Source organism: Coregonus clupeaformis, unplaced genomic scaffold, assembly GCF_020615455.1.
Source record: "Coregonus clupeaformis isolate EN_2021a unplaced genomic scaffold, ASM2061545v1 scaf0157, whole genome shotgun sequence".
In the NCBI taxonomy this organism is placed as follows: domain Eukaryota; kingdom Metazoa; phylum Chordata; class Actinopteri; order Salmoniformes; family Salmonidae; genus Coregonus; species Coregonus clupeaformis.
This window is the reverse complement of record NW_025533612.1, coordinates 180033-202519: the sequence shown is the minus strand read 5'-3', so window position 1 is coordinate 202519 and position 22487 is coordinate 180033. Positions and strand designations below refer to the sequence as shown.

General features: G+C 46.7%; 1 protein-coding gene across 1 annotated transcript in view; it reads right to left on the bottom strand.

Moving 5' to 3' along the window:
• LOC121546642 (constitutive coactivator of PPAR-gamma-like protein 2) overlaps positions 1 to 22487 on the bottom strand; it is a 105846-nt gene that overhangs the window by 60382 nt on the left and 22977 nt on the right. The window contains exons 3-5 of the mRNA XM_045213816.1: positions 12021 to 12192; positions 11409 to 11658; positions 10009 to 10123 (exon numbers count right to left, since the gene is read on the bottom strand). Of these exons, the coding sequence (XP_045069751.1) occupies positions 10009 to 10123; positions 11409 to 11658; positions 12021 to 12192 (537 nt within the window). The remainder of the gene's footprint in view (positions 1 to 10008; positions 10124 to 11408; positions 11659 to 12020; positions 12193 to 22487) is intronic.

The window sequence follows — 22487 nt, the reverse complement described above, 5'->3', positions numbered from 1 at the left end:
TCTATGGATGTTACTGGGCAGGGGCGCAGCCATGGATGGGCCTGGGAGGGGATAGGCCCATCCACTGGGGAGCCAGATCCAGCCAATCAGAATGAGTTTTTCCCCACAAAATTGGCTTTATTACAGACAGAAATACTCCTCAGTTCCATCAGCTCTCCGGGTGGCTGGTCTCAGACGATACCACAGGTGAAGAAGCCGGATGTGGACGTCCTGGGATGGCATGGTTACATGTGGTCTGCGGTTGTTAGGCTGGTTGGTCATACTGACAAATTCTCTAAAATGACGTTGGTAGAGAAATGAAGATTAAATTATCTGGCAACAGCTCTGGGGGACATTCCTGCAGTCAGCCTGCCAATTGCACGCTCGCTCCCTAAAAACTTGAGACATCTGTGGCATTGTGTTGTGTGACAAAACTGCATATTTTAGAGTGGCCTTTTATTGTCCCCAGCACAAGGTGCACCTGTGTAATGATCATGCTGTTTAATCAGCTTCTTGATATGCCACACCTGTCAGGTGGATGGATTATCTTGGCAAAGCAGAAATGCTCACTAACAGGGATGTAAACAAATTTGTGCACAACATGGAGAGAAATAAGCTTTTTGTGGGTATGGAACATTTCTGGGATCTTTTATTTCAGCTCATGGGACCAACACTTGTATGCATGAATTCAGTGTTAGTTGTTTTGGATATCGTCTAGGACTATATGATCAGGACTGTTTTCTAAGAGAACCTTTAACATTAAACCTGTCTTCTCTTGAGATAAAAGTCATATTTAGCTTTACTGCAAGATATGAATTGCCACAATGATGTTTGTTCTTCAAATTATGTATTTTATTGGCTCTGCTTCTGTGGACACTTATGGTAGAATCCCTCTCAATCAAATGCTGACCGTATTATCTCCCAAGATCATTTTCTTTCGTTATACAGTGAGGGAAACAAGTATTTGATCCCCTGCTGATTTTGTACGTTTGCCCACTGACAAAGAAATGATCAGTCTATAATTTTAATGGTAGGTTTATTTGAACAGTGAGAGACAGAATAACAAAACAATCCAGAAAAACGCATGTCAAAAATGTTATCAATTGATTTGCATTTTAATGAGGGAAATAAGTATGACCCCCTCTCAATCAGAAAGATTTCTGGCTCCCAGGTGTCTTTATACAGGTAACGAGCTGAGATTAGGAGCACACTCTTAAAGGGAGTGCTCCTAATCTCAGTTTGTTACCTGTATAAAAGACACCTGTCCACAGAAGCAATCAATCAATCAGATTCTAAACTCTCCACCATGGCCAAGACCAAAGAGCTCTCCAAGGATGTCAGGGACAAGATTGTAGACCTACACAAGGCTGGAATGGGCTACAAGACCATCGCCAAGCAGCTTGGTGAGAAGGTGACAACAGTTGGTCCGATTATTCGCAAATGGAAGAAATACAAAATAACTGTCAATCTCCCTCGGCCTGGGGCTCCATGCAAGATCTCACCTCGTGGCGTTTCAATGATCATGAGAACGGTGAGGAATCAGCCCAGAACTACACGGGAGGATCTTGTCAATGATCTCAAGGCAGCTGGGACCATAGTCACCAAGAAAACAATTGGTAACACACTACGCTGTGAAGGACTGAAATCCTGCAGCGCCCGCAAGGTCCCCCTGCTCAAGAAAGCACATATACAGGCCCGTCTGAAGTTTGCCATTGAACATCTGAATGATTCAGAGGAGAACTGGGTGAAAGTGTTGTGGTCAGATGAGACCAAAATCGAGCTCTCTGGCATCAACTCAACTCGCCATGTTTGGAGGACGAGGAATGCTGCCTATGACCCCAAGAACACCATCCCCACTGTCAAACATGGAGGTGGAAACATTATGCTTTGGGGGTGTTTTTCTGCTAAGGGGACAGGACAACTTCACCGCATCAAAGGGACGATGGACGGGGCCATGTACCGTCAAATCTTGGGTGAGAACCTCCTTCCCTCAGCCAGGGCATTGAAAATGGGTCGTATATGGGTATTTCAGCATGACAATGACCCAAAATACAGGGCCAAGGCAACAAAGGAGTGGCTCAAGAAGAGGCACATTAAGGTCCTGGAGTGGCCTAGCCAGTCTCCAGACCTTAATCCCATAGAAAATCTGTGGAGGGAGCTGAAGGTTCGAGTTGCCAAACGTCAGGCTCGAAACCTTAATGACTTAGAAGATCCGCAAAGAGGAGTGGGACAAAATCCCTCCTGAGATGTGTGCAAATCTGGTGGCCAACTACAAGAAATGTCTGACCTCTGTGATTGCCAACAAGGGTTTTGCCACCAAGTACTAAGTCATGTTTTGCAGAGGGGTCAAATACTTATTTCCCTCATTAAAATGCAAGTCAATTTATAACATTTTTGACATGCGTTTTTCTGGATTTTTTTGTTGTTATTCTGTCTCACTGTTCAAATAAACCTACCATAAAAATTATAGACTGATCATTTCTTTGTCAGTGGGCAAATGTACAAAATCAGCAGGGGATCAAATACCTTTTTCCCTCACTGTATACAGTTGTTTTGATCACGCGGACTGGGATATGTTCCGGGTAGCTTGCAAAAATAATTTAGACGAATACACTGAAACGGTGACTGAGTTTATCAGGAAATGTATAGGTGATGTTGTGCCCACTGTGACTATTAAAACCTACCCAAACCAGAAACCGTGGATAGATGGCAGCATTCGCGCAAAACTGAAAGCGCGAACCACCGCATTTAACAATGGCAAGGTGACTGGGAATATGGCAGAATACAAACAGTGTAGCTACTCACTCCGCAAGGCAATTAAACTGGCAAAACATCAGTATAGAGACAAAGTGGAGTCGCAATTCAACGGCTCAGACACGAGACGTATGTGGCAGGGTTTACAGACAATCACGGACTACAAAAGGAAAACCAGCCACGTTGCCGACACCGACGTCTCGCTTCCAGACAAGCTAAACACCTTCTTCGCCCGCTTTGAGGATAACACAGTGCCACTGACGACGCCCACTACCAAGGACTGTGGCCTCTCCTTCTCCTTGGCCGACGTGATTAAGACATTGAAGCATGTTAACCCCCGCAAGGCTGCCGGCCCAGACGGCATCCCTAGCCGCGTCCTCAGAGCATGCGCAGACCAGCTGGCTGGTGTGTTTATGGACATATTCAATCTCTCCCTTTACCAGTGTGCTGTTCCCACATGCTTCAAGATGGCCACCATTGTTCCTGTACCCAAGAAAGCAAAGGTAACTGAACTAAATGACTATCGCCCCATAGCACTCACCTCTGTCATCATGAAGTGCTTTGAGAGAGACTAGTCAAGGATCATATCACCTCTACCTTACCTGTCACCCTAGACCCACTTCAATTTGCTTACCGCACCAATAGATCCACAGACGATGCAATCGCCATCACACTGCACACTGCCCTATCCCATCTGGACAAGAGGAATACCTATGTAAGAATGCTGTTCATTGACTATAGCTCAGTATTCAACACCATAGTACCCTCCAAGCTCATCATTAAGCTCGAGGCCCTGGGTCTGAACCGTGCCCTGTGCAACTGGGTCCTGGACTTCCTGACGGGCCGCCCCCAGGTGGTGAAGGTAGGAAACAACATCTCCACTTCGCGGGGCCCCACAAGGGTGCGTGCTCAGCCCCCTCCTGTGCTCCCTGTTCACCCATGACTGCGTGGCCAAGCACGCCTCCAACTCAATCATTAAGTTTGCAGACGACAACAGTAGTAGGCTTGATTACCAACAATGACGAGACAGCCTACAGGGAGGAGGTGAGGGCTCTGGGAGTGTGGTGCCAGGAAAATAACCTCTCACTCAACGTCAACAAAACAAAGGAGATGATCGTGGACTTCAGGAAACAGCAGAGGGTGCACCCCCCTATCCACATCGACGGAACCGCAGTGGAGAAGGTGGAAAGCTTCAAGTTCCTTGGCGGACACATCACTGACAAACTGAAATGGTCCACCCACGCAGACAGTGTGGTGAAGAAGGCGCAACAGAGCCTCTTCAACCTCAGGAGGCTGAAGAAATGTGGGCTCTCCAGAGGGTGGTGCGGTCTGCCGAACGCATTACCGGGGGCAAATTACCCGCCCACCAAAACACCTACAGCACCCGATGTCACAGGAAGGCCAAAAAGATCATCAAGGACATCACCACCCGAGCCACTGTCTTTTCACTGTGCTATCATCCAGAAGGCGAGGTCAGTACAGGTGCATCAAAGCTGGGACCGAGAGAATGAAAAACAGCTTCTATGTCAAGGCCATCAGACTGTTAAATAGCCATCACTAGCACATTAGAGGCTGCTGCTGCCTATTGAAATCACTGGCCACTTTAAGAAATGGAACACTAGTCACTTTAATAATGTTTACATATTTTTACATTTACATTTTAGTCATTTAGCAGACGCTCTTATCCAGAGCGACTTACAGTTAGTGAGTGCATACATTATTTTTTTTCATACCCCCCGTGGGAATCGAACCCACAACCCTGCCGTTGCAAACGCCATGCTCTACCAACTGAGCTACATCCCTGCCGGCCATTCCCTCCCCTATCCTGGACGACGCTGGGCCAACTGTGCGCCGCCCCATGGGTCTCCCGGTCACGGCCGGCTACGACAGAGCCTGGATTCGAACCAGGATCTAGTGGCACTTAGACCACTGCGCCACTCGGGAGAACGTATCTTGCACTACTCATCTCATATGTATATACTGTATTCTATAATATTATACTGTATCATAGTCCATGCCACTCTGTCATTGCTTGTCCATATATGTATATATTCTTAAATTCCATTCCTTACCAGTTTTGTGTGTATTGGGTATATGTTGTGAAATTGTTAGATATTACTTGTTAGATATTACTGCACTGTCGGAGCTAGAAGCACAAGCATTTCGCTACACCCGCAATAACATCTGCTAAACATGTGTAGGTGACAAATACAATTTGATTTGATTTATTGATTTGATTAATATTTTTGTTCAGCATATAAGGCCATTTAAGGAAAACTGGTTTGCGTTGCCTTATATAAGGAAGCATGTTGTTTTACAAACACTGTCTGTACTGTTGTCTTCTTATCTTCTGTCTGTGTTGTCCGTTTGGTCTTACATGGTTTATTTTAAAATACCCCGTCCCTACAGGAAGCCTTTTGCCAGGCAGTCATCTGTCTGTGTTGTCCATTGGTTTATTCCCTACAGGAAGCCTTTTGCCGTCATTGTAAATAAGAATTTGTTCTTCATTGACTTGCCTGATGAAATACAATTCCTACTGAAATGAAAACAATTTAAAACACAAAACAAAAACCTTTCAGTTATACAACTTATGTTGTCTCATCTTCCAAACTTTGGAAATAAAATGTGCAACCAGGAAGATTTATTTTCTGAATTGTCATTCAAGTTGTTCATCATCACCACTCCAGAACAGTTGTGTTGTTCTTCATAACAATTCCAGAATAACAATAAGCCATTTAGCAGACGCTTTTATCCAAAGTGACTTACAGTCATGCATTTTTTGTATGTTCTTCACAACAAACCAGTTGTGGTTTCTGTTGTTCCATCCTAAAGTCAAATAAACAGTGCAGTTCATTCTCCACCTCCCCTAAATCAGACTGTACATACAGTGCCTTGCATAAGTATTCATCCCCCTTGGCGTTTTTCCTATTTTGTTGCATTACAAACTGTAATTTAAATGGATTTTTATTTGGATTTCATGTAATGGACATACACAAAATAGTCCAAATTGGTGAAGTGAAAAAAATTACTAGTTTAAAAAAAATTATAAAAAATAAATAACAGAAAATTGGTGCGTGCATATGTATTCACTCCCTTTGCTATGAAGCCCCTAAATAAGATCTGGTGCAACCAATTACCTTCAGGAGTCACATAATTAATTAAATGAAGTCCACCTGTGTGCAATCTAAGTGCCACATGATCTGTCACATGATCTCAGTATATATACACTTGTTCTGAAAGGCATGTGGGAGACTCCCCAAACATATGGAAGAAGGTACTCTGGTCAGATGAGACTAAAATTGAGCTTTTTGGCCATCAAGGAAAACGCTATGTCTGGCACAAATCCAACACCTCTCATCACCCCGAGAACACCATCCCCACAGTGAAGCATGGTGGTGGCAGCATCATGCTGTGAGGATGTTTTTCATTGGCAGGGACTGGGAAACTGGTCAGAATTGAAGGAATGATGGATGGCGCTAAATACAGGGAAAGTCTTGAGGGAAACCTGTTTCAGTCTTCCAGAGATTTGAGACTGGGACGGAGGTTCACCTTCCAGCAGGACAATGACCCTAAGCATACTGCTAAAGTAACACTCGAGTGGTTTAAGGGGAAACATTTAAATGTCTTGGAATGGCCTAGTCAAAGCCCAGACCTCAATCCAATTGAGAATCTGTGGTATGACTTAAAGATTGCTGTACACCAGCGGAACCCATCCAACTTGAAGGAGCTGAAGCAGTTTTGCCTTGAAGAATGGGCAAAAATCCCAGTGGCTAGATGTGCCAAGCTTATAGAGACATACCCCAAGAGACTTGCAGCTGTAATTGCTGCAAAAGGTGGCTCTACAAAGTATTGACTTTGGGGGGGTGAATAGTTATGCACGCTCAAGTTCTGTTCTTTTGTCTTATTTCTTGTTTGTTTCACAAGAAAAAATATTTTGCATCTTCAAAGTTGTGTAAATCAAATGATACAAACCCCCCAAATATCCATTTTAATTCCAGGTTGGAAGGCAACAAAATAGGAAAAATGGCAAGGGGGGTGAATACTTTCGCAAGCCACTGTAGCTAAATACCAATACATTGAAAATGTGTCCTGTCGTTCTCCAGCTGGCTAGCATGAGGCAGCTGTCTTCAGAGTCTAGGCTATTTTTTTGCTGAAATCAGTGCAGTTTATCCTTCTTTCAATAGAGTAACAGTTTTCCCATTAAAAAAGTATTGTCTTTCGAGAGCTCATACATTTTATATGGTGCATAAATTAATGTTCTGTCCTCCAATGTAAGAAATCAGCTTTCTGGGTGTCTTAGTAGGGCTGTTTTAAACACACACCTGGTAACACACACACCTGGTAACACACACACACACACACCTGGTAACACACACACCTGGTAACACACACACACACCTGGTAACACACACACACCTGGTAACACACACACACACACTTGGTAACACACACACACCTGGTAACACACACACACACACCTGGTAACACACACACACACACCTGGTAACACACACACACACACCTGGTAACACACACACCTGGTAACACACACACCTGGTAACACACACACCTGGTAACACACACACACCTGGTAACACACACACACCTGGTAACACACACACACCTGGTAACACACACACACCTGGTAACACACACACACACCTGGTAACACACACACACACCTGGTAACACACACACACACACCTGGTAACACACACACACCTGGTAACACACACACACACCTGGTAACACACACACACACACCTGGTAACACACACACACACCTGGTAACACACACCTGGTAACACACACCTGGTAACACACACACCTGGTAACACACACACACACCTGGTAACACACACACACACCTGGTAACACACACACCTGGTAACACACACACCTGGTAACACACACACCTGGTAACACACACACACACCTGGTAACACACACACACACCTGGTAACACACACACACACCTGGTAACACACACACACACCTGGTAACACACACACACACCTGGTAACACACACACACCTGGTAACACACACACACCTGGTAACACACACACACACACCTGGTAACACACACACACCTGGTAACACACACACACACACACCTGGTAACACACACACACCTGGTAACACACACACACACCTGGTAACACACACACACACACCTGGTAACACACACACACACCTGGTAACACACACACACCTTGTAGGGCTATTTTAAACACAATCCACACAGATGTTTTTGTTTTGATATAATAACAATATCGGCAGACATATTGGTTATCGGTGAATATTTCCACTATAAAATCCCATATCGGTCGGCCGCTAAACAACGCTTCCTCAACACGGGGTCCGGGGCACTGCATGACTCCAACACCATCGTCAAGTTTGCTGACGACACGCCGGTGGTAGGCCTGATAACCAATGACGAGACAGCCTACAGGGAGGTCGCCAGGACAACAACCTCTCCCTCAACGTCAGCAAGACAAAGGAGCTGATCGTGGACTACTGACGACAAACACATACACTCTCACTCTCCACATACGCTGCTGCTACTCAGTTTATTATATATCCTGATTGCCTAGTCACTTTTACCCCTACCTACATGTACATACTATATTACCTCAATTACCTGGTACCCCTGCACATTGACTAGGTACTTCTAATGATGTGGTTTTTTCTAGTTAAGCATAGTAAGCATAGTTAATTACATCATGACAAGCTAACAATGTATGGTTAAATAGTTAATCACAACATGACAGGAAGAGGCCTGAAACAGAGACAGGAAATAGCTCTGTTAGTATTTAACCATCTGATGAGGATTTTTCAGTGGACTATGGGATAGACATGGTTAATCAACAAACACGGAGCCAGGGATAACCATGGATACATCTCTGTTGCTAGGCAAGAACGTAGTTGGTTTGATACATCTGTTGCTAGGCAAGAACGTAGTTGGTTTGATACATCTCTGTTGCTAGGTAAGAACGTAGTTGGTTTGATACATCTCTGTTGCTAGGTAAGAACGTAGTTGGTTTGATACATCTCTGTTGCTAGGTAAGAACGTAGTTGGTTTGATACATCTCTGTTGCTAGGTAAGAACGTAGTTGGTTTGATACATCTCTGTTGCTAGGCAATAACGTAGTTGGTTTGATACATCTCTGTTGCTAGGTTAGAACGTAGTTGGTTTGATACATCTCTGTTGCTAGGTAAGAACGTAGTTGGTTTGATACATCTCTGTTGCTAGGCAATAACGTAGTTGGTTTGATACATCTCTGTTGCTAGGTTAGAACGTAGTTGGTTTGATACATCTCTGTTGCTAGGTAAGAACGTAGTTGGTTTCTCTCACTGGGGTTACGTGTTTGTTCTCTGGTCATCTGACCCGTCTTCGGTTGTCTTCTCTTATCAGTGACTGAAACCAGGCTGAACCCTTTGACTCCTTGAGCGTCTTCCTGATTAAATGATAGCGTGACGGGACAGAGGGGTTAGGCTTGGGTATTTTTGAGAGATTGATTGTGGGCCTGCCATGTTGTCCACAATCCATCTCCAGGTCAAGCCAGGGTGAGCCAGGGTGAGCCAGGGTTTAACAAAGTTCAAACTGAACATGATTATTTTTACATGACAGGGCTGTTATTTGTGTATGATAAAGCTTGATTGGTCACACCACCATTGTTTCCAAACTGAATAGAAGTCAGATTTCGACACTATCATAAACTAAGGAAGTGGGCAGAGTGGTCAAGAGGTGGAAACTGGAAACAGTGGTGGTGGAACCAAAGAGGGAGGGGTTAAGCTCAAATGTAAAATTACTATATAAACCGAGCTGGGAGGTGGACAAGGAGATGCTTTGCAAACCACCTCGGCTCTATTGCTTATGTAATAAGTCTATCTTAATTCTACAAAAAAAACTGAAATACTTTGGTTCTTTGATTAGTATAAGGACAAATTTGCTATAATACTAATTCCCTCAACTACTTGGTACCCCTGCATATTGACTCGGTACTGGTACTTCTAATTCCCTCAACTACTTGGTACCCCTGCATATTGACTCGGTACTGGTACTTCTAATTCCCTCAACTACCTGGTACCCCTGCATATTGACTCTGCATTGTTGGGGCTCGGAAGCATTTCACAGTCAGGTCTACACCTGTTGTATTTGGTGCATGTGACAAATACAATTTGATTTGCGTGGTGCCAGTCAAGTTGAAATAGGCTATACATCGTCAGTCACAGCACGACGTCGTCACCATGGATATCTGATTGTTGTTACCTTGAGCTCCTGCAGTTGGTCTGGTTCATACAGCTGGTTAGAGACGGCCTGGGCCAGGAAGGCATCCAACTCATGTCTCTGTAGGATACCACCACCTGGCCACTGCATCATATACCTGAAGAACATTACACACACACACCTGTTAACATCACACACACACACACACACACACACACACACACACACACCTGTTAACACACACACACACACACACCTGGTAACACACACACACACACACCTGTTAACATAACACACCAGATGTGTGTGTCATCAGGTAACACACACACACACCTGGTAACACACACACACACACACACCTGGTAACACACACACACACACACACACACACACACCTGGTAACACACACACACACGGTAAATACACACCTGGTAACACACACACCTGATGACACACAAACACCCACACACCTGGTAACCAACACCCACACACCTGGTAACCAACACCCACACACCTGGTAACCAACACCCACACACCTGGTAACCAACACCCACACACCTGGTAACCAACACCCACACATCTGGTAACCAACACCCACACACCTGGTAACCAACACCCACACACCTGGTAACCAACACCCACACACCTGGTAACCAACACACCTGGTAACCAACACACCTGGTAACCAACACACCTGGTAACCAACACACCTGGTAACCAACACACACACACACACACACACCCGGTAACCAACACACAAACACACACCTGGTAACACACACACACCTGGTAACAAATCAAATTTGTTAAATACATGTGTTTAGCAGATGTTATAGCGGGTGTAGCGAAATGCTTGAGCATTCTAGCTCCGACAGTGCAGTAATATCTAACAAGTAATATCTAGCAATTTCACAGCATACACCCAATACACACAAAACTAGTAAGGAATGGGATTTAAGAATATATATGGACAAGCAACAACACACACACACACATCCGGTAAACACACACACACACACACACACCTGGTAACAAACAAACACCTGATAACACACACACCTGGTAACAAACAAACACCTGGTAAACAAACACACACACGTCTCTGTAGAATCCTACCACCTGGCCACTGAATCACATACCGGTACAGACACACAGTCTTACCTGAGCACGCAGCACAGCACATGAGCAGAAGGTGTTGACACACAGTCTTACCTGAGCACGCAGCACATGAGCAGAAGGTGTTGACACACAGTCTTACCTGAGCACGCAGCACATGAGCAGAAGGTGTTGACACACAGTCTTACCTGAGCACGCAGCACATGAGCAGAAGGTGTTGACACACAGTCTTACCTGAGCACGCAGCACATGAGCAGAAGGTGTTGACACACAGTCTTACCTGAGCACGCAGCACATGAGCAGAAGGTGTTGACACACAGTCTTACCTGAGCACGCAGCACATGAGCAGAAGGTGTTGTGGAACCTGAGCAGGGTTGAGTAGGGCAGGACAGTCGGAGCGGAGACAGGCTAGGAACGCTCTGGTCCTCCGGGAGCGATCTTCACTGGCCCTACCAAGCCACAGCCTCCGCAGGTTAGGACAGGTCCACTCTCTGAAGCACAGCGCTGGAACCAGCTCCGGGGTCAGGGCTGATTTAGACTTACCACTGGACCACTCCTTCACTATCACTGGGGGGACTGTGGGGGGAAGAGAGACGTTGAGAAGAACACATTCTCTTTTACAATAACGACCAACAAGATACAGCAACGAGCTGACAGGTGACCGTGTTCGACCAATAAGATACAGCAACGAGCTGACAGGTGACCGTGTTCGACCAATAAGATACAGCAACGAGCTGACAGGTGACCGTGTTCGACAAAGCAGACAGGAAAAACGTAATGCTTCAAATCATTCATCTCTCACTAGCACAACTCTTTCCCCTCAAATCATTCATCTCTCACTAGCACAACTCTTTCCCCTCAAATCATTCATCTCTCACTAGCACAACTCTTTCCCCTCAAATCATTCATCTCTCACTAGCACAACTCTTTCCCCTCACCTTCCAGGGGTCCTCTGCTGCGCATGGCGAGTCTCTCGAGGCGTCGGTGTGTTTCGGCAAGGCTGAAGAGGACCCCATAGCAGTACTGTCTGGCTGCTCTGAACAGCAGAGAGGCTGGAGGCAGCTCACTGTTACAATCATCTTCTATACACACCACCATCTTCATCTCTCCCTGAGAAAGAAGAGCAAGAGAGTAAGAAAGGAGAGAGAAATATTATATATATATATATATATATATATATATAGAGAGAGAGGAGAGAGAAATGAAAGAAATAGAGAGACAGAAGAGAGGAGAGAGATAAGTATAGAGAGAGGAGAGATATATAGAGAGAGAGGAGAGATGTGTGTATAGAGAGAGGAGAGGTGTGTGTATAGAGAGAGGAGAGATGTGAGTATAGAGAGAGGAGAGGTGTGTGTATAGAGAGAGGAGAGATGTGTATATAGAGAGAGGAGAGATGTGAGTATAGAGAGAGGAGAGGTGTGTGTATAGAGAGGAGAGATGTGTATATAGAGAGGAGAGATGTGTGTATAGAGAGGAGAGATGTGTGTATAGAGAGAGGAGAGATGTGTGTATAGAGAGAGGAGAGATGTGTTTATATAGAGAGGAGAGATGTGTGTATAGAGAGAGGAGAGATGTGTTTATATAGAGAGGAGAGATGTGTATATAGAGAGAGAGGAGAGATGTGTGTATAGAGAGAGGAGAGATATGTATATAGACAGAGGAGAGATGTGTGTATATAGAGAGAGGAGAGATGTGTATATAGAGAGGAGAGATGTGTGTATAGAGAGAGGAGATGTGTGTATAGAGAGAGGAGAGATGTGTATAGAGAGGAGAGATGTGTGTATAGAGAGGAGAGATGTGTATATAGAGAGAGGAGAGGTGTGTGTATAGAGAGAGGAGAGATGTGTATATATAGAGAGGAGAGATGTGTGTATAGAGAGAGGAGAGATGTGTGTATAGAGAGAGGAGAGATGTGTTTATATAGAGAGGAGAGATGTGTATATATAGAGAGGAGAGATGTGTATATATAGAGAGGAGAGATGTGTATATATAGAGAGGAGAGATGTGTATATATAGAGAGGAGAGATGTGTATAGAGAGGAGAGATGTGTGTATAGAGAGGAGAGATGTGTATATAGAGAGGAGAGATGTGTGTATAGAGAGGAGAGATGTGTATATATAGAGAGGAGAGATGTGTATAGAGAGGAGAGATGTGTGTATAGAGAGAGGAGAGATGTGTTTATATAGAGAGGAGAGATGTGTATATATAGAGAGGAGAGATGTGTATAGAGAGGAGAGATGTGTGTATAGAGAGAGGAGAGATGTGTTTATATAGAGAGGAGAGATGTGTATATATAGAGAGGAGAGATGTGTATAGAGAGGAGAGATGTGTGTATAGAGAGGAGAGATGTGTATATAGAGAGGAGAGATGTGTTATAAGATGTTATAGAGAGAGGAGAGATGTGTATAGAGAGGAGAGATGTGTGTATAGAGAGGAGAGATGTGTGTATAGAGAGAGGAGAGATGTGTATATAGAGAGGAGAGATGTGTGTATAGAGAGAGGAGATGTGTGTATAGAGAGGAGAGATGTGTATATAGAGAGAGAGGAGAGATATATACACTACCGTTCAAAAGTTTGGGGTCACTTTTGTTGTCCATTAAAATAACATCAAATTGATCAGAAATACCGTGTAGACATGGTTAATGTTGTAAATGGCTATTGTAGCTGGAAACGGCTGATTTTTAATGGAATATCTACATAGGTGTACAGAGGCCCAATATCAGCAACCATCAGTCCTGTGTTCCAATGGCACGTTGTGTTTGCTAATCCAAGTTTATCATTTTAAAAGGCTAATTGATCATTAGAAAACCCAATTGTGTTAGCACAGCTGAAAACTGTTGTGCTGATTAAAGAAGCAATACAACTGGCCTTCTTGAGACTAGTTGAGTATCTGGAGCATCAGCAATTGTGGGTTCGATTACAGGCTCAAAATGGCCAGAAACAAATAACTTTCTTCTAAAACTCGTCAGTCTATTCTTGTTCTGAGAAATGAAGGCTATTCCATGCGAGAAATTGCCAAGAAACTGAAGATCTCGTACAATACTGTGTACTACTCCCTTCACAGAACAGCGCAAACTGGCTCTAACCAGAATAGAAAGAGGAGTGGGAGGCCCCGGTGCACAACTGAGCAAGAGGACAAATACATTAGTGTCTAGTTTGAGAAACAGACGCCTCACAGGTCCTCAACTGGCAGCTTCATTAAATAGTACCCTCTCAACGTCAACAGTGAAGAGGCGACTCCGGGATGCTGACCTTCTAGGCAGAGTTGTAAAGAAAAAGCCATATCTCAGACTGGCCAATAAAAATTAAAGATTAAGATGGGCAAAAGAACACTGGAGAGAGGAAGATTGGAAAAAAGTGTTATGGACAGACGAATCGAAGATTGAGGTGTTTGGATCACAAAGAAGAACATTTGTGAGACGCAGACCAAATGAAAAGATGCTGGAGGAGTGCTTGATGCCATCTGTCAAGCATGGTGGAGGCAATGTGATGGTCTGGGGGTGCTTTGGTGGTGGTAAAGTGGGAGATGTGTACAGGGTAAAAGATATCTTGAAGGAAGGCTATCACTCCATTTTGCCACGCCATGCCATACCCTGTGGACGGCGCTTGATTGGAGCCAATTTCCTCCTACAACAGGACAAGGACCCAAAGCACAGCTCCAAACTATGCAAGAACTATTTAGGGAAGAAGCAGTCAGCTGGTATTCTGTCTATAATGGAGTGGCCAGCACAGTCACCGGATCTCAACCCTATTGAGCTGTTGTGGGAGCAGCTTGACCGTATGGTACGTAAGAAGTGCCCATCAAGCCAATCCAACTTGTGGGAGATGCTTCAGGAAGCATGGGGTGAAATCTCTTCAGATTACCTCAACAAATTGACAACTACAATGCCAAAGGTCTGCAAGGCTGTAATTTCTGCAAATGGAGGATTCTTTGACGAAAGCAAAGTTTGAAGGACACAATTATTATTTCAATTAAAAAACATTATTTCTAACCTTGTCAATGACTATATTTCCTATTCAAACTCAATTCATGTCTGTTTTCATGGAAAACAAGGACATTTCTAAGTGACCCCAAACTTTTGAACGGTGAGAGAGAGAGAGAGAGAGAGAGGAGAGGAGACACACACGTCTCCAGAGAGAGACACGTCTCCAGAGAGAGACACGTCTCCAGAGAGAGACACGTCTCCAGAGAGAGACACGTCTCCAGAGAGAGACACGTCTCCAGAGAGAGGAGAGCGATATACAGTCGTGGTCAAAAGTTTTGAGAATGACAAGTATTGGTCTTCACAAAGTTCGCTGCTTCAGTGTTATGAGATATTTTTGTCAGATGTTACTATGGTATACTGAAGTATAATTACAATCATTCCATAACTGTCAAAGGCTTTTATTGACAATTACATTAAGTTTATGCAAAGAGTCAATATTTGCAGTGTTGACCATTATTTTTCAAGACCTCTGCAATCCGCCCTGGCATGCTGTCAATTAACTTCTGGGCCACATCCTGACTGATGGCAGCCCATTCTTGCATAATCAATGCTTGGAGTTTGTCAGAATTTGTGGGTTTTTGTTTGTCCACCCGCCTCTTGAGGATCGACCACAAGTTCTCAATGGGATTAAGGTCTGGGGAGTTTCCTGGCCATGGACCCAAAATGTAGATGTTTTGTTCCCCGAGCCACTTAGTTATCACTTTTGCCTTATGGCAAGGTGCTCCATCATGCTGGAAAAGGCATTGTTCGTCACCAAACTGTTCTTGGATGGTTGGGAGAAGTTGCTCTCGGAGGATGTGTTGGTACCATTTTTTATTCATGGCTGTGTTCTTAGGCAAAAATGTGAGTGAGCCAACTCCCTTGGCTGAGAAGCAACCCCACACATGAATGGTCTCATGATGCTTTACTGTTGGCATGACACAGGACTGATGGTAGCGCTCACCTTGTCTTCTCCGGACAAGGTGTTTTCCGGATGCCCCAAACAATTGGAAAGGGGATTCATCAGAGAAAATTACTTTACCCCAGTCCTCAGCAGTCCAATCCCTGTACCTTTTGCAGAATATCAGTCTGTCCCTGTTACGTTCCCCAGTTTCTATGTTGTGGTTTGTGTATTTTCATGTAGGTATTTCAGGAAATGGGTTCCTGAAATTCCCCAACAAGCAGCTGATTGATTTGAAAAACATTGATGATTGGAGAGCTGACCACGCGCCCTCGTCAGGACGCAGCTGTCTCCAATTTACCAACTCCTCCTGAAGCTATATAAGTCCCAGTTGCTCAGGAAACAGGGGGGACCAGAATGGCTGAGAGGTACAGCATGTTGGTTGTATGCTAAGAGTTTGGTATGTACTGTGTTGTTGTTGCTCTGAGAACCAATTGTAATGTTTTGTGTTAGTTTGTGGCTCAGAGTTTCTTTAATGTCCTGAGTTAGCTTTTTTTCTCAGGTTTTGTTGTGAACCAGTTTGTGTTATTTTGTTTCATTTGTTCCCAAGGGGGGAAGGGGAAGGCACCTAGGGAGTGCTTAGGCAAGAGGCCTGCGGGCATACATCACCTGTAGAAGTTGACTGTCTATGCACACTAGGAAAGACCTGGGCGGACCATCCCCTGTATTTTGGTTAGTGCACCAGGAGGTGCTAGTTCAGTAAGTAGTGGGTAGGCAGGTAAGGTAGGAGAGGGGGCTTTGATATTTACTTTCTTTGCTTTGGTTCCGTCCAGCCCCTTTTCCCCAAACTTACCGTGCGAAGGAATAAATTCCCTGTTAACGGTATTCTCTGCCTTTTGTCATCCTTACTCACACCTACAGTCCCATACCTCTTTCACCCCACGGAGAGTTGAGTTGGAGCAGTACTCACACCTACAGTCCCATACCTCTTTCACCCCACGGAGAGTTGAGTTGGAGCAGTACTCACACCTACAGTCCCATACCTCTTTCACACCACGGAGAGTTGAGTTGGAGCAGGGTGTTGCGTTCCCTCTTCCGAGAGACGTGCGTAACAGTCCCTGATGTTTTTCCTGGAGAGAAGTGGCTTCTTTGCTGCCCTTCTTGACACCAGGCCATCCTCCGAAAGTCTTTACCTCACTGTGCGTGCAGATGCACTCACACCTGCCTGCTGCCATTCCTGAGCAAGCTCTGCACTGGTGGTGCCCCGATCCTGCAGCTGAATCAACTTTAGGGATGGTCCTGGCGCTTGCTGGACTTTCTTGGGCGCCCTGACGCCTTCTTCACAACAATTGAACCTCTCTCCTTGAAGTTCTTGATGATCCGATAAATGGTTGATTTAGGTGCAATCTTACTAGCAGCAATATGAAGCCCTTTTTGTGCAAAGCAATGATGACGGCACGTGTTTCCTTGCAGGTAACCATGGTTAACAGAGGAAGAACAATGATTTCAAGCACCACCCTTCTTTTAAAGCTTCCAGTCTGTTATTCTAACTCAATCAGCATGACAGAGTGATCTCCAGCCTTGTCCTCATCAACACTCACCTGTGTTAACGAGAGAATCACTGACATGATGGCAGCTGGTCCTTTTGTGGCAGGGCTGAAATGCAGTGGAAATGTTTTTGGGGGATTAAGTTCATTTTCATGGCAAAGAGGGACTTTGCAATTAATTGCAATTCATCTGATCACTCTTCATGATATTCTGGAGTATATGCAAATTGACATCATCAAAACTGAGGCATCTGACTTTGTGAAAATTAGTATTTGTGTCATTCACAAAACCTTTGACCACGACTGTATACAGAGACAGAAGAGCGATATATACCGAGTGATGTATAGAGAGAGAATAGAGATGTACCCTACCAGTCAAAGTTTTAGAACACCTACTCATTCAAGGGTTTTTACATTGTAGAATAATAGTGAAGACATCACAACTATGAAATAACACATATGGAATCATGTAGTTACCAAAAAAGTGTTAAACAAATCAAAATATATTTTATATTTGAGATTCTTCAAATAGCCACCCTTTTTACCTTCCAGCAGGACAATGACCCTAAGCATACTGCTAAAGCAACACTTGAGTGGTTTAAGGGGAAACATTTAAATGTCTTGGACTGGCCTAGTCAAAGCCCAGACCTCAATCCAATTGAGAATCTGTGGTATGACTTAAAGATTGCTGTACACCAGCGGAACCCATCCAACTTGAAGGAGCTGGAGCAGTTTTGCCTTGAAGAATGGGCAAAAATCCCAGTGGCTAGATGTGCCAAGCTTATAGAGACATACCCCAAGAGACTTGAAGCTGTAATTGCTGCAAAAGGTGGCTCTACAAAGTATTGACTTTGGGGGGGTGAATAGTTATGCACGCTCAAGTTCTGTTTTGTTGTCTTATTTCTTGTTTGTTTCACAATAAAAAAATATTTTGCATCTTCAAAGTGGTAGGCATGTTGTGTAAATCAAATGATACAAACCCCCCAAAAATCCATTAATTCCAGGTTGTAAGGCAACAAAATAGGAAAAATGCCAAGCGGGGTGAATACTTTCAAAAGCCACTGTCAAGCCTATTAAATAAGGCTACTAAGCTACCAAGCTGCTAGGACAGAACAGACCTGGCTGGACAGAACAGACCTGGCTGGACAGAACATACCTGGCTGGACAGAACATACCTGGCTGGACAGAACAGACCTGGCTGGACAGAACAGACCTGGCTGGACAGAACAGACCTGGCTGGACAGAACAGACCTGTCTGCTAGGCCAGAACAGACCTGTCTGCTAGGACAGAACAGACCTGTCTGCTAGGACAGAACAGACCTGGCTGGACAGAACAGACCTGTCTGCTAGGCCAGAACAGACCTGTCTGCTAGGACAGAACAGACCTGGCTGGACAGAACAGACCTGTCTGCTAGGCCAGAACAGACCTGTCTGCTAGGCCAGAACAGACCTGTCTGCTAGGACAGAACAGACCTGTCTGCTAGGACAGAACAGACCTGGCTGCTAGGACAGAACAGACCTGTCTGCTAGGCCAGAACAGACCTGTCTGGACAGAACATACCTGGCTGCTAGGACAGAACAGACCTGTCTGCTAGGACAGAACAGACCTGGCTGCTAGGACAGAACAGACCTGGCTGCTAGGACAGAACAGACCTGGCTGCTAGGACAGAACAGACCTGGCTGCTAGGACAGAACAGACCTGGCTGCTAGGACAGAACAGACCTGGCTGCTAGGACAGAACAGACCTGGCTGCTAGGACAGAACAGACCTGTCTGCTAGGCCAGAACAGACCTGGCTGGACAGAACAGACCTGGCTGGACAGAACAGACCTGGCTGCTAGGACAGAACAGACCTGGCTGCTAGGACAGAACAGACCTGGCTGGACAGAACATACCTGGCTGCTAGGACAGAACAGACCTGTCTGGACAGAACAGACCTGGCTGCTAGGACAGAACAGACCTGTCTGCTAGGCCAGAACAGACCTGGCTGGACAGAACAGACCTGGCTGGACAGAACAGACCTGGCTGGACAGAACAGACCTGGCTGGACAGAACAGACCTGTCTGCTAGGACAGAACAGACCTGTCTGCTAGGCCAGAACAGACCTGGCTGGACAGAACAGACCTGGCTGGACAGAACAGACCTGTCTGCTAGGACAGAACAGACCTGTCTGCTAGGCCAGAACAGACCTGGCTGGACAGAACAGACCTGGCTGCTAGGACAGAACAGACCTGGCTGGACAGAACAGACCTGTCTGCTAGGACAGAACAGACCTGTCTGCTAGGCCAGAACAGACCTGGCTGGACAGAACAGACCTGGCTGCTAGGACAGAACAGACCTGGCTGGACAGAACAGACCTGGCTGCAACTTCATTTAGCACGGAAGTGTGATGTGTGAAAACTCTTGAGCCTAACAACGGCAGCAGGGTTTCACGGCCTCCCCCCCACCCAAATGCAGAGGGCCTTTGAAGACCCCTGTGCAGATGTCATCACAGTAGACCTTGGATATTAAAAATAACACTGCACAGAATAAGTACAAAAAGAAGCTCCTCAAGGACAATCCAGAGACACTATTTGCTGACTGCTACAAGGAGGGGAACGTAAGCAACTTAATTTTCCACACAGACCATCCCCTGGCATGGAACAGGGCTATAAGAACACACTACCACTATGTCAAGAGAGAGGGTATTGGTCCAGGGGGTGGAAACTCAGAATACTAGACATTGAGGAAATTGAAACAACCTCTGTCAACGTGTACAAGTCTGGGGCAGTAATGGTGCAGGGCCTCCTCATGCAGCTCCAGTCTGGGGCAGTAATGGTGCAGGGCCTCCTCATGCAGGTCCAGTCTGGGGCAGTAATGGTGCAGGGCCTCCTCATGCAGCTCCAGTCTGGGGCCGTAATGGTGCAGGGCCTCCTCATGCAGGTCCAGCAGGACCAGTCTGGGACCGTAATGGTGCAGGGCATCCTCATGCAGGTCCAGTCTGGGGCAGTAATGGTGCAGGGCCTCCTCATGCAGGTCCAGTCTGGGGCAGTAATGGTGCAGGGCCTCCTCATGCAGGTCCAGCAGGACCAGTCTGGGGCAGTAATGGTGCAGGGCCTCCTCATGCAGCTCCAGTCTGGGGCAGTAATGGTGCAGGGCCTCCTCATGCAGTTCCAGTCTGGGGCAGTAATGGTGCAGGGCCTCCTCATGCAGCTCCAGTCTGGGGCAGTCATGGTGCAGGGCCTCCTCATGCAGGTCCAGTCTGGGGCAGTAATGGTGCAGGGCCTCCTCATGCAGCTCCAGTCTGGGGCAGTAATGGTGCAGGGCCTCCTCATGCAGTTCCATCAGGACCAGTCTGGGATCGTAATGGTGCAGGGCCTCCTCATGCAGCTCCAGTCTGGGGCAGTAATGGTGCAGGGCCTCCTCATGCAGTTCCAGTCTGGGGCAGTAATGGTGCAGGGCCTCCTCATGCAGCTCCATCAGGACCAGTCTGGGGCAGTAATGGTGCAGGGCCTCCTCATGCAGCTCCAGTCTGGGGCAGTAATGGTGCAGGGCCTCCTCATGCAGCTCCAGTCTGGGGCAGTAATGGTGCAGGGCCTCCTCATGCAGGTCCAGCAGGACCAGTCTGGGGCAGTAATGGTGCAGGGCCTCCTCATGCAGTTCCAGTCTGGGGCAGTAATGGTGCAGGGCCTCCTCATGCAGTTCCAGTCTGGGGCAGTAATGGTGCAGGGCCTCCTCATGCAGTTCCAGTCTGGGGGCAGTAATGGTGCAGGGCCTCCTCATGCAGCTCCAGTCTGGGGCAGTAATGGTGCAGGGCCTCCTCATGCAGCTCCAGTCTGGGGCAGTAATGGTGCAGGGCCTCCTCATGCAGCTCCAGTCTGGGGCAGTAATGGTGCAGGGCCTCCTCATGCAGTTCCATCAGGACCAGTCTGGGGCAGTAATGGTGCAGGGCCTCCTCATGCAGTTCCATCAGGTCCAGTCTGGGGCAGTAATGGTGCAGGGCCTCCTCATGCAGTTCCAGTCTGGGGCAGTAATGGTGCAGGGCCTCCTCATGCAGGTCCAGTCTGGGGCAGTAATGGTGCAGGGCATCCTCATGCAGGACCAGTCTGGGGCAGTAATGGTGCAGGGCCTCCTCATGCAGCTCCATCAGGACCAGTCTGGGGCAGTAATGGTGCAGGGCCTCCTCATGCAGCTCCAGTCTGGGGCAGTAATGGTGCAGGGCCTCCTCATGCAGCTCCAGTCTGGGGCAGTAATGGTGCAGGGCCTCCTCATGCAGGTCCAGCAGGACCAGTCTGGGGCAGTAATGGTGCAGGGCCTCCTCATGCAGCTCCAGTCTGGGGCAGTAATGGTGCAGGGCCTCCTCATGCAGCTCCAGCAGGACCAGTCTGGGACCGTAATGGTGCAGGGCCTCCTCATGCAGGTCCAGTCTGGGACCGTAATGGTGCAGGGCCTCCTCATGCAGGACCAGTCTGGGGCAGTCATGGTGCAGGGCCTCCTCATGCAGTTCCAGTCTGGGGCAGTCATGGTGCAGGGCCTCCTCATGCAGCTCCAGTCTGGGGCAGTAATGGTGCAGGGCCTCCTCATGCAGGTCCAGCAGGACCAGTCTGGGACCGTAATGGTGCAGGGCCTCCTCATGCAGCTCCAGTCTGGGGCAGTAATGGTGCAGGGCCTCCTCATGCAGGTCCAGTCTGGGGCAGTAATGGTGCAGGGCCTCCTCATGCAGTTCCAGTCTGGGGCAGTAATGGTGCAGGGCCTCCTCATGCAGCTCCAGTCTGGGGCAGTAATGGTGCAGGGCCTCCTCATGCAGGTCCAGTCTGGGGCAGTAATGGTGCAGGGCCTCCTCATGCAGTTCCAGTCTGGGGCAGTAATGGTGCAGGGCCTCCTCATGCAGTTCCAGTCTGGGGCAGTAATGGTGCAGGGCCTCCTCATGCAGCTCCAGTCTGGGGCAGTAATGGTGCAGGGCCTCCTCATGCAGTTCCAGTCTGGGGCAGTAATGGTGCAGGGCCTCCTCATG